Below are 12500 nucleotides of genomic sequence, written 5' to 3' on the forward strand. Positions count from 1 at the left end.
TCCGTCAGTGCATCCCAACCCTAACCTACAGCACCCCATCACTCAAATACCAGGAATTACACAATGCTCCGTTTCTCATTCCATACCAGCTGCCTTTCTGTTATTCCAGCACTGGGCCAGGACACAGCTCTGTCTATACCCCCAATGCTGATCTGAAGCGCCCCAATATTGTTGTACTGGGGTTCACATACAACTCTGCTAATGCACCTTCTGCTGTGCCCATGCTGTTCCACACTCTGACTTATGTTCGAGGACATGGGGAGCCAATTAAATCTATTCTTAGCTGCCATCTTCATTTGTGAGGGTCTGTTTCACCTATCTCACTTTGTTCTTTCCTTTAGTCTGTTTACTCTCAATGTTTTCTTTTACCCCCACTTTTCACCTTCCAGCTCTTAAAATCCACGTTAACAGTTTTGCTCTCTTTTAACTGTTTATTTCTACTCCTCCCCTTTTTTTTTTATTTCCCCCATCCTCTTGTTACCTCCTCTTTCAAACACTTGGTTATTTCTTTCCTTGTTTTGTTCCTCTCTTCTTTCTTCATCAGGCTTTAATTATTTCAGTATTTTTTCTCCCCCCTTCATTCTTTCTTTGTCCTGTTTATCTGCTCTTTCCTTTGACTCGGTATGCGACCTTCCACATTTTTTAAAAATCATTCTTCTTTCCTTTCTCTGGTGTTTTTCTTATCTTTATTTATCAATTCACGTTTTACTATATATCCCTCTTTTTCACATCTCTATGTGGAAGCCACAAGTTACTTGTCGGGAACCCAAAGTGTCAAAGTGGTTTTCCCATTCTGTGTCTCTGGGAAATGTGTCAGTACATACATGCCCTGGTTCTTTTGCTGCTTGTTTCTGTCACCATCTCTTTTTTTCTCTAATGTAATATTTTTTATTTCTTTTCACATTTCTTTCATTATATTATCCTCTTTATCGTTCGTTCACTAACTTCCTACCCTTTTTTCTTTTGTCTCACACGTTTGCTCTATTTCCTCTCTTAGTTGTGCTTTCATTTTCTTGTTCTTTCTTTCTATTCTTTCTTTATTTCTTTGCAACCCCTTCAGTTTGCAACCCCTTCAGTTTCTTCCGTTTGTCTCTTGTATTAATTTCACTTCTCTTTTTCTGCCACATCCTTTTTCTCTCCTGAGGCCTAGTTATCAATGGAGCAACAGGTGCAGTGGCACTGGGGCCGAGAGACCTACAGACCTCACTCAACTCTAATTACTGCTCTGTTATCCTACCAAAATTGCAGTCAACCATTTTCCTTTCTTACTCCAGGGCCCATGACGTCACTACTAGGCCACTTGTCCTCTCCATCTTTTCTCCAGACTTCCTCTTTCCTTTCACCCTCCAATCCGTCCCAAATGATATTTTTTTGATGGTGTTTTGAGCATTACACTCTAATGCCAAACCTTTATTTCTGATAAAGGTTTTTATGATAATTGTATATGCTTTAAGATAGAGGAAGAAGGTAAATGTAAGTGCTTTGGTTAAATGCTGGGCCACTGGAATTATATGGCAGGAACAGACAAAATGATGAGGCAAGGATGACCAATTTATGCGGCAAAAAGAGTCCCTTTAAGAATTTACAATGCCAATATCTCTAACTCAAGAAGATGGGAGACCTATTGCATTGCAAATGCTATTGTACATCATTGCTGGTAACCCTGCCTGATGCACTTATGTGATTATTTTTGGTAAATGTGCATAGGGTGCAACCTGCTGTCTGAAGTGGTAACTATTTTTATGCTTATATTAGTAGCTCAAGATGATTCCAATGAATACAAGTTCTTATTACACAAAAAGTTTTGAGGCCCCTGGTTTAGACACACTTCACTGTCAGCATACACAGATGTTACGCCACTACTGAATGCAGAGACATTAGAAACACGGCAGCTACAGACATCCCTGAGAAAGGTGATGCTTAGCTACCTTATGTTGAAGAGTCAGATAGCACTGCAACAGTGCCAGATCCAGCTGGAATTCCATATGAGGGGCTTTACTGATAGAGTGAAGGTCTCAAGTTCTTGCAGATTTCAAGGGTTTTCGGAATTAATACAATCAATGCACAAGACTGAAGGTGCTCCGATGGAGCACCTATCAAAAACTTGATTACGAGGTTCAGATTCCTCAGTTGGGGAAGTCAGTCTGCACATTTTTCAGAAAGTGGGAAATGAGGAGGAGATGGAACAAATACACTTGTTCTGGAGATAGAAGAAAAGTAGAGATAGCTAGCAAGTATTTCATTCCTATCAATAAATCATTCAGAGAACCTCCTTTATTTCCTGCAAGAGAATAATGTGGAAGAAGGGCATTAATTCACCAAGACTGTTGGTTCTACTTACCCTGATAAGGTGTATTTTCCTGAGGTACGCTTTTCAACCTGTAAGCCCAAAGGAAGAGCAGGGTTAAACACTGCAGCAGCCACTAGGCTCTGGATGTGAAAGTAGGTTGTCACATCCAAAAAGGAACGGAACTGAGCTCAGTGAGGTCTGAGAACCAATGCCAGAAGTGTGTGGACGGCCTCTACAACTGTCTTTTCTGATGTTTTGTATCTCTCTGAAAAGGGGTGGCACAAGGAAGACATGATGAAGAAGAAATGCATAACCCAAAAGCTGAACATAGTCCTTGTCTAGGAAATACTAGGAACACAAAACAGCACACTTGTAATTGCAAGTAATTGAAAAGAATCCATGCACAGCATTCCTCCCTGAAAGAATATTCACTTTCACTAAGTATTTGTGTGAAAGACGGAGAGGGACAGAGAGAGAGAGAGAGAGAGAGAGAGAAAGTGTGAGTGAGAAAGAGAAAAACACCTTAGGGACTATTTAAAAATTAAACTGTTTAGGAAGGAAATATTGCAAACAATGTAGGAAAACTACCGCCCCATCTCCCTCCTCCCTTTCCCCGCCAAGGTTGCAGAGAAATTAGTCAACACCAGCCTATCCCACTTCCTCGAAGCAACCAACACCCTTGACCCCTCACAATCTGGGTTCCGCAAGAACCACAGCACAGAAACCGCCCTCATCGCATGCACTGACGACATCAGGACCAAAGTTGACAAAGGCGAGACCGTCGCACTCATCCTCCTAGACCTCTCCGCAGCTTTTGACAACGTCTGCCACCACACACTCTGCACACGCCTCCAAAACATAGGAATCCGCCACAAAGCCTTAGACTGGCTCACCTCCTTCCTCACCAACCGGACCCAGAGAGTCCGCCTTCCGCCCTTCCACTCCAACACTACCAAGATCACCTGCGGAGTCCCCCAAGGGTCCTCCCTCAGCCCCACACTCTTCAACATCTACATGATCCCCCTAGCCAACAACCTCCGAGCACACGGAATCACTATCCTCTCCTATGCAGATGACACCCAACTCATCCTCTCCGTCACCCGCAACCCCACCACCGCCAAAACCAACCTACACGCCGCTCTCCTAGACACCGCCAACTGGATGACCACTAACCACCTCAAGCTCAACTCAAACAAAACCGAGATCATCATCTTCGGCCCCAACAAAACAACATGGGACGACTCCTGGTGGCCCACCGCCCTAGGCCCCGCACCCACCCCCGCAACCCACACACGCAACCTCGGCATCATCCTCGACCCCTCCCCCTCCATGACACAGTAAATCAATGCCTAACCTCCTCCTGCTTCCACACACTCCGCACTAAAAAAAAAAAAATCCTTCAAATGGATCCCCCCAGAAACCAGAAAGACAGTCACCCACGCACTCATCATCAGCAGACTGGACTACAGTAACGCCCTCTACGCCGGCACCACACTCAAACTGAAACGCAAACTCCAAAGAATCCAGAACACAGCCGCGTGCCTCGTCCTTGGCTTCCCCCGCCAAGAACGAATCTCACCACACCTCAAATCCCTTCACTGGCTCCCCATAGACAAGAAAATCACATTCAAGATCCTCATCCACGCACACAAATTCCTCCACAACACCGGCCCAACCTACCTCAATGAATCAGTAAACTTCCACACTCCCACACGCAACCTCCGATCGGCCGACCTCGCCCTAGCCACAGTCCCCCGCATCCAGTGCACCACCACAGGAGGCAGGTCTTTCTCCTACCTCGCCCCCAAAACCTGGAACTCCCTCCCCACCGACCTTCGCAAAACCAAAGACCTACTGGTCTTCAGAAAGAACCTCAAGACATCTTGTCCGACCAGTGACCCTCCTTGCCCCCCGCCCTCGCCCCCCCCCCCTCCCCCCAGTGCCTTGAGACCCTCATGGGTGAGTAGCGCGATCTACACATTTTTTGATTGATTGATTGATTGATAGGATATATTTGAGGCAGTGGAATCTGCAATACCTGAACTGGATATTCTGGAGCTCATGATGATGGGCCAATTTCACCTGTACTGAAAGATAGCTCTGGCTAGGAAGTGAACAGCTGCTGAGGAGATAGTGCCCACGAAGGATAATGAGATATATTCCATATGGTACAACTTAGCAATGAAACAAACTCTTAAGTGTAAGAGAAGATAGCAGCAAATGATTTGATACTCAATGGGCTGTCCTGCAGATCTCCACGGTAGAACTGTTTATTCAGGAATTAAAATCCTCATGAAAACTTCAGGTCTCATCAACAAACTCTGAAGATATGAGCCAAATAAAGGAAGTGGGACTCAACAGAGTCAACATGATGCCAGACAGAAAGTGGAGAAGCTGACTAAAGTTCTAAAGTCAGGAGTGAGCACAACGTCAACGTAATAACATTACAACTATAGTCTGGGTTAACAAGAAGGGTAGTGGAAGCAGCCGCAAATGTCAAGGGAGCGGTGGAGGACAGGGAAAAACAATGTAAAAAAAAAAAAATACTTACTGTTTTCGTTTCGCTGCCCGCCTCCTCCTGCTTCGCTACCCTTGTGGTGTCCCAACATTCGGGACACCAGCAATTCTGACACTGCTTTCATGCTAAACCACTCAGACACAGCCCTGGGATCTGCAGTGTACCCCTCTCCCCCCCTCGTAGTCCTGCCTTGCCCCTCCTTGCACTGGTGGCTCAGCCAGCAGATGAAAAATAAAACGCAAGTGCAACTATTGATTTATTTTTCATCTGGTGGATCAGCCAGTAGGGCGACGCTCCTCCGCCACTACGGAGGAGCCACCCCTGAGTGGAAGGTTGGGAAAGGGTGGTGCCTGTATTTGCTGACAGTCTTTATATAGTCACTTTAATTTTAGAATTATAAGTTTGACTAAAAACTATTGACACGAGTTAAAGAGAAAACAAGCCAACACTAAACGGGAAAGGAATATATATTAAGAGAAAATGATTTCAGTCCAAGTGTCACTGTACAGTGTAACGTTACCATTCTTACTTTCTCACGAAATTAAAAATCAACATTACTGTGCCTACTCTCTAGACTGGATGAAAGTGAAGAAGCAGGGCATTCGGCACGTGTGGATATTCGCCAGTTGTTTTCTTCACTCAATTAGAAACTTATTTCAAGAGTGATGCGATATTTTCAGCAACATGCATGTGGCTGGCAATGTTCCCAAAAGTTCTTGTCATTACTCACGGTAGTGGGTTCCTCTTCCACAGTATAAACCTGCTCTCCTCTGACCTTTCTGTGCCATGTTCTGAGTTACTCCCAGCCACAACCCGGAATCCATCCATCTTTTCGTCCCAGGTGCCTGCTAGCATAAAGTGCACTTTCCCAGAAAGATCCATTACCTCCCCAGTCACCTGCAAGGCAAAGCATAATATCAGACCCAGACTAGATCATTTCTTAAAAGGACAACATATACATCAAAGTCTAACACAGAGGTGGAAGTCAGATGACGCACACATTTCACTTAGGCTACTTTGTAAGAAAGGGGGCCCTAATGCCTACTATGGGCTTGGTCTGTCTTGCACTAATGAGGCCAAATGTCTGCTCTTGTGCTCAAGCAGCCGAGGGATCGACTAAAATACTTGTATCTGAATTTGTGCTCCCTGAAAAACGCTAGGTCAAGATAAATAGGTAAGCATGAACCCTTCAGTGTCGCCTAAATTATCCACAAAAATAAACCTTGTTTTCGTTGATGCACCAAGGGAATACATCCTCAATGAAAGGATTCAGGGTCGTCAGCAGATGGGGCCTAGGAGACTGAGGCAGAGCTCATTATTATTATAAATATAAAGAAAGCTACCTGCAATAACTGGCGACCAGACTGGGCATTCTGTACGGAGCCAAAGTATTATCCAGCCAGAAAAACCTCGGAACATGTCTCTAAGGTCTCTTAGCGCTCTGGAGACCAACAATATAATTTTCGGGGAATTACCAGAATAGCGCGATTCCGCATATAAGGAAGGGATGGAAGAGATGTGCGTTCGATGTAAACCTACTCAAGATGCACAGTCTGAAGTCTTTTTGTTTATGTATTTACGAATCACACTCTGTCACCGAAACAGTATCCTGGGACTAGGAACAGACAGGCAGGGAGAGCAATGATCAAAAAACAAACACACGAGAGATGGCAACGTCAGGTATATGCCAAAGCAGCATCGGTATAATGTTCCAAAGTTTGGGATCGAGGATCCAAAAAGGTCAGCCGCCCACTTTTTTGCTCGATCAAAAATAACACCACGGTATTAGGACCTCGGCACAGGGGGAAGGTATACTAAAAATGTCAGGCCGAGGAATAATGAAGCAGATGGAGGTCTCCACTCTCACAAGCAGGAACCCTGTTTGTCACCATTAGGTTTTCATAGTTGAAGTCTGAATAAATCTGTAAAGCAGTAAAACACATACTCTCTCAGATACCCACTTGTAAAGACTGATGGTAAAATGTCAGCAGAATCTAGGTGTAGACTGCGTATTCCTTCAAAAAAGTGACCACAACAGTCGGAAATGAACCTGAATAATTTAGCGCGGGCACCAAGACATTTCTTACTGCACAGCTGCTGGAGTATCAGGAAGAGCAAAAAAATGGACGGGAACAGCACAAGACCTACTTGGTCATCCTGATCCCCAATGGCCTAAGTTTGTTTACAATGGCCATCAAGACTGACTCTGCGCCACATTCTACCTGAGGCTTGGGTGGGATTTTGCCAGGGTACCTAGGCAGTACAGGAAATTCAACAGCTATTCAGAAATGATTTGTTGCGTCAACTTGCAAAGGAAGTCAGAAGTGTAATGAAAATAGTTGACTACTGTATTACAGTTCTCAAGTCACTCAGGTTTTTTGAGCAAAGCAGTGACTCCTCCAACTCTTATCACAGTGATGTGTCGAAGAAATTTCAGAGGGACCTTGGCAGTGGGAGCTGTTGCTTGCAAATCATCCATGGACACCCGGTGTCTAGCTAGCCAAAATAGGGGTTAAGCAGTGGAAAGTGAGCCTAATCTGAGGGTTTCAAAGGCAATGGTATTTGTAGCAGCAAAGCCTGCTCCCAATGTACTGCTGGTCGCATGAGTTTTAGTTTGACCTACTTAAAACATGCTTTTCCACAGAGATGCAGGTAGAGTTGACAGTTCGAAGTACAACGAATAAAGGGGGATATAACATTAACTATGGAAAGAGATGGAGTTGTGGCAAGCCCAAAAGAGATTAGAGCATCCTTTACAGCAGAGAAAGTGTTAGTAGTCTCGGAGGTAATGTTTTCTCTCTGCACCCGCTGAGGGTGGATGCTCCTGCCTAAGCTCAGAAATGAGTCCTCCACGCCACTGGCATGTCTCCTTATTGACAATATCGAGTGCAGAATAAATGATACATTTCTTCCACCTCGCAAGCCTGATTATTGACCCGAAAGTTATCTTGCAGTTTTGACAAGGGCAGTCTCTGTACCTTGTACTGTCGTACGGTGCCCCAGCAGGGTTTAGACAGGTGGTTCACCTCATTTTGAGTCCAGGAAAATGTCCTGGGCAAGTGGTCGAGTCACAATGAAGTTATCTATCTAGGCAGCAAGAGGTGATGGGAGTGAAGAAAAAGTTACAAAAGTCTCCCAGTGATCCACCCGGGGAAATGTACAACTTCCAACGTCCTTACAAGTCTACTGTGGTTAAGCAAGGTTCTCAGCAACATATTTAGTTATCCCATTGACGTAGATTGCATTGGCATGAAGCGCAGTGGCATGGAGTGATGTAGAGTAGATCGTTGAGTGCAGTGGCACAGAGTGCAGCAGAGTGGTATAGAGTGCAGTGGCGTAGAGAAGACTTGGGTGAAGTGGATTAGAGTGGGTGGAGTTGCATAGAGTAAGAAGGCCTGGTATAGAGTGCACTGGCGTAGTGTTGTAGAGCACAGAGGTACAGAGTGCAGTGGAAAATTCAGTGGCATACAATGCAGCATATTAGAAAGCAGTGGTGTAAAGTGGTGCAGGGGTGCAGAGCGCAGGGGTGCAGAGCGAAGGGGTGCAGAGCGAAGGGGTGCAGAGCAGAGTGCAGTGATGTAGAATGGTGCAGAGTATAGTGGTGTGGAGTGGTGTACAGTGCAGTGGTGTGGAGTGCTACAGAATTCAGTGGTAGAGTGCGGAGTAGAGCAGCTGAGATTTCAGCGGCAGAGACTGCAGTGTTAGAGTAGAGTGTTGGTGTGCAGGGGCGCAGAATGGCACAGAGTAGAGCAGCATACACACCAATGGCATAGACTACAGTGGTGCTAAGTAGAGTGCAGTTGCACAGAGTGGAGCAGCATAAAGGGGAGTAAGTGCAGGGAAGAGAGAAGCAGTGCAGAATGGAGTGGTCCAGGGTAGAGTGCAGTGTCATAAAGTGGCAGAGTAAAGGTGTAAGTGGTTTGAAGTGCCGTGGCATAAAGTGCAGTGGTGCTGAGTAGATTAGAATGGAATTCTGTGGATTTGCCTGAAGTGCACAGGTGTGGAGTTTAAGGATACAGGTAGAGTGTACACTGGTGTGATGTGTAGTGAAATTAAGTGCAGTGGCGCAGAGTGGAACTCTGAAGACTAGAGTGGAGTGGCCTAGACTGGAGTGGTGTAGAGTAGATTGGTGTAACATGGACTGGCGTAGAGTAGTACAGAGTACAGTGAAGTGGCGTAGAGTGCAGTTGTGTAGAGTGGGTGCTACAGAGTGAAGCAGAGTGCAGTGGAGTGGTGTAAAGTGATGTGGTGTGAGTAGAATGGAGTGGGGTATGAATGGTGAGGTAGCACACTGCAATTTCAGATAGCACATTTTCAATTGAAATAACCATTACATTTGCACAGACAAATAGTTTTACTAATAAAACCATACAACACAAATAATAACGTGTCGAAATGGCAACACACTTCAGAATTAACAAAAAATGTGCTTCGCCCGTGGTTTGCAAGTTCTGATATTTTCTGAAACACCTGCTCAGTTCATTTAAATGTTATTGTGTGCTAGAAAAAACCTCCCTTCTACCCCCAGTATCTAGCAAGGTTGTCACAAAAATCCTCTCACTTTCACGTCAGTGAAAAAAAGTAAAAACCAAGCTCCCTCTGAAAACCGAGCCTGACATTTTACCTCTGTCTTTGAATGTACAGTAAATGTGACAGGGTAAGATGAAGATTTACAAGCCTATTTACAGAAAGGAGCACTCGTGGAAGAAAACATGGAGAAGTAGTGTGAAAAGGATTTGCTCCTTGGGAGGGACGAACTAAACCTGGATAACCTAAAACAAATAAAGTCAGCAAACAGAAAGCCAGAAAATGTGAATTACAAACCACAAGGCCAATGGTATGCAACATGAGGAAGGCATTCCTAGGGAAGCTGTAGAAAATCAGACAACTGTGCTGTCTTGGAGGATTCAATCTAAACACGAGAACAGAATGACAAAAATCCAATCATTCGGACCGAAGAAACGCAATTTCAAAGTTTTAGGTAGATATAGCACCCAAAAGTACAAAGCGCCACTCACGGCCATCTGGTCGCGCTAGACCAGGGGAAAGTCACAAGTTCAGGCTGACCACGATGGAATGTGGACCAGATACAAGGACAAGGTTAGACCCACTAAAAAAGTTACCTTCTCAAAGTTCGGAGCAAAGAGTTATATTCATGGTGGAGGAGGCCATGAGGAGCAGGGAGACCGACCCAGACATTGCTTCACAATAGTCACCATGGGCTGTCACTTTTGTAACCAAAGTGTGGATTTCACACTGACAGTCATCGCTGGCATCTGCTATAGCATGAAAAGTCTAGTTCACTGGAGCTTTACTTTGGTGGTCGTCACAGGCAGCAGAGTCTCTGTGCTAACCTGCCAGTTATTCAGGGTAGCCTAGGATGAAGGCAGCAGGACTAATAATCCTTCTGAGAGAGCAGGGAAGACAGTGGCGTGCAGCAATTTTAGGAGGGGGAGCGGGCAGCACACTCACACTCATTCATTCACACACGCACATACATTCACTCATCAACATTCAAACATACACACACGCATGCATTAAACATTCATTTAAAAAATCTCTCTCCCTCTCTCTCCCTACCTCCCTCCCTCCCTCCCTCCGCTTGGAGGTCCCAGGAGGGTTGGGACTGCTGCCTTCCCTCACTGGCTGACCTGGACTGCTGCCTTCACTCACTGGCTGACTTTAGGTCAACTTCGTCACAGAGTGGGATGGGGTCAGTGAGACTGCTGACCCCACCCCACTCTGTGATGAGGTGTCACGGATTGACACTCACCCTGGGCACTTCAGGGCTTAAACCTGAAGCACCCAGGTCGAAATCAATGGGTGATGCTTCCCCTTATCACCGAGGGGAAGGGCCTCAAGGCACTTTGCTGAGCTGAGGAGGTCACGCCCATAGGAGCTGTAACCTCTTCAGCCCAGCAAACTTCAGCTCAGGCAACCAGGAGTCTTTGCAAATCGCACGTCTCGCTCCTGGCTGCCTGATCTGAACATGAAGAGTGTCCGTCAGGCTGACCTTTGCTCAGCCTGACAGGTACTCTTCATGAGCGGCAAAAGGTGTGGGGGGGCGTGGCCCCTCCGCCCTAAAGGACGGGCTGAGGGAAGGCCTCAAGCAGTCAGATGGCACAAATGGTTAAGACAAAAAAGGCACTTTTCTAAAAGTGGCATTTTCAAAATTGGGAATTCTGAAAATCCGACTAACATTAAAAAAGATTTAAAATTAAAATTAATTTGAGTCTAAACATATTAATATCTGCTCCCAATTCAGGGTTAGCCCTTTTTAAATGTAATAAGATAACCCAGTGTTAGGCAATGGGAGAGATAGGCCTTACAGTAGTGAAAAAAAGACTTTACGGCATTTTCACTACCAGGACATGTAAAACGTTACCTCAAATCTCTGACTTTAAACACAATGCACCCTGTCCTATTAGCCTTTAGGGCCTACCTTATGGGTGAATTATATCTAATAAAAGGAAAGGTTAAGGCCTAGCAAAAGGTTTATTTTGCCAGGTTGGCAGTTTAAAACTGGACTTCAGGCTGCACTGACAGGCTGGAGACATTTTTAAAAGGCTACTTTAGTGGGTGGCATGAGTGCTGCTGCCCAATGGTAGCATTTATTTTACAGGCCCTAGGTACCGTTAGTACCTTATATTAGGGACTTACAAGTAAATTAAATGTACAAATCTGGTGTAGGCCACTTTTACAATGTTTTAGGGAGACAGCACAAGCACTTTAGCACGGGTTAGCAGTGGTAAAGTTCACAGAGTCCTAATAGACAACGCAAACTGGCTCAGCAAAGGAAGAGAGTGGAGGCAAAGTTTGGGGTTACAGTGTCGAGAGGGCCAAGTCCAATAACCGGCTACAGAGTTATGTTATCGTAATCTTCTGTCTCTCTTCTCCAATGTGCTGTGTATAGAACCTACTTTTCTGGTGAGAATTTTATTTTCATTGTCGTAGAGGATGAGAAACAAAACACTTTCTTTCCAATTCTGACTTCTTTTGTAGGCTTATTTATCCTTTGTCACGTCTCAATTTACTATTACTGTGAGACAAGTTATGGTTCCAATAACGCTCAAAGGACTAGCATAAAAAAAAAATGAAAAATTATAAAGAAACAAATAATTGTAACTGGCACTGCCCAGTCCGCCCTCTATTTTATGTGCCTTTTATACCCGGCTGGATATGACACAGTCTTACCTGGGCCGTGGCGGGAGGCTGAGTTTAGTGCTGGTGGAGAGGCTATCACCAGGCTTCGCACAAGCTTTATTATTTGAACCCGTGCCTCACACTGTCTTCTCGTCCTTTCTGCCCTGTAGGCACTTAAGAAGTTCTTCATTTTATAGCCTGCTCGTCCTTCGTAAGTTAGTGCGAAGTGGAATGCTAGCTGAAAGAGCGCTCGGAGTCTGCTGTAAAGGTACACCATCGAATCCAAAGAGAATAACGAAGCCAACCCGAACATGGGCCTGTAGGCCACCACGGTTCAATTACAAGCACTTGCTCCAAAGGCCCAGTCCTTGAGTAACATTTGTAAAGCATTGTTCCCAATCTGTCCACTAGATGGCAGGATGTGCAAGAAGTTCAATCACGAAAAAACACAAGCAGGCTACCAATGTTCACTGCGTCGACTAGCTCAAGGTAAAGCCGAAGAAAGTTCACCTGTCGAAAGTTCTAGGGGGAAGGATAGTGCTGGAAAGT

The 12500-nt window shown here is 45.2% G+C and overlaps 1 protein-coding gene across 1 annotated transcript in view; it reads right to left on the minus strand.

Annotated features, from left to right (window-relative positions):
* Positions 1-12500, minus strand: part of OSBP (oxysterol binding protein) — a 353464-nt gene that overhangs the window by 81510 nt on the left and 259454 nt on the right. The window contains exon 12 of the mRNA XM_069227875.1: positions 5539-5705. Within this exon, the coding sequence (XP_069083976.1) occupies positions 5539-5705 (167 nt within the window). The remainder of the gene's footprint in view (positions 1-5538; positions 5706-12500) is intronic.

The sequence above is a fragment of the Pleurodeles waltl genome, chromosome 4_1, assembly GCF_031143425.1.
Source record: "Pleurodeles waltl isolate 20211129_DDA chromosome 4_1, aPleWal1.hap1.20221129, whole genome shotgun sequence".
Classification (NCBI taxonomy): Eukaryota; Metazoa; Chordata; class Amphibia; order Caudata; family Salamandridae; genus Pleurodeles; species Pleurodeles waltl.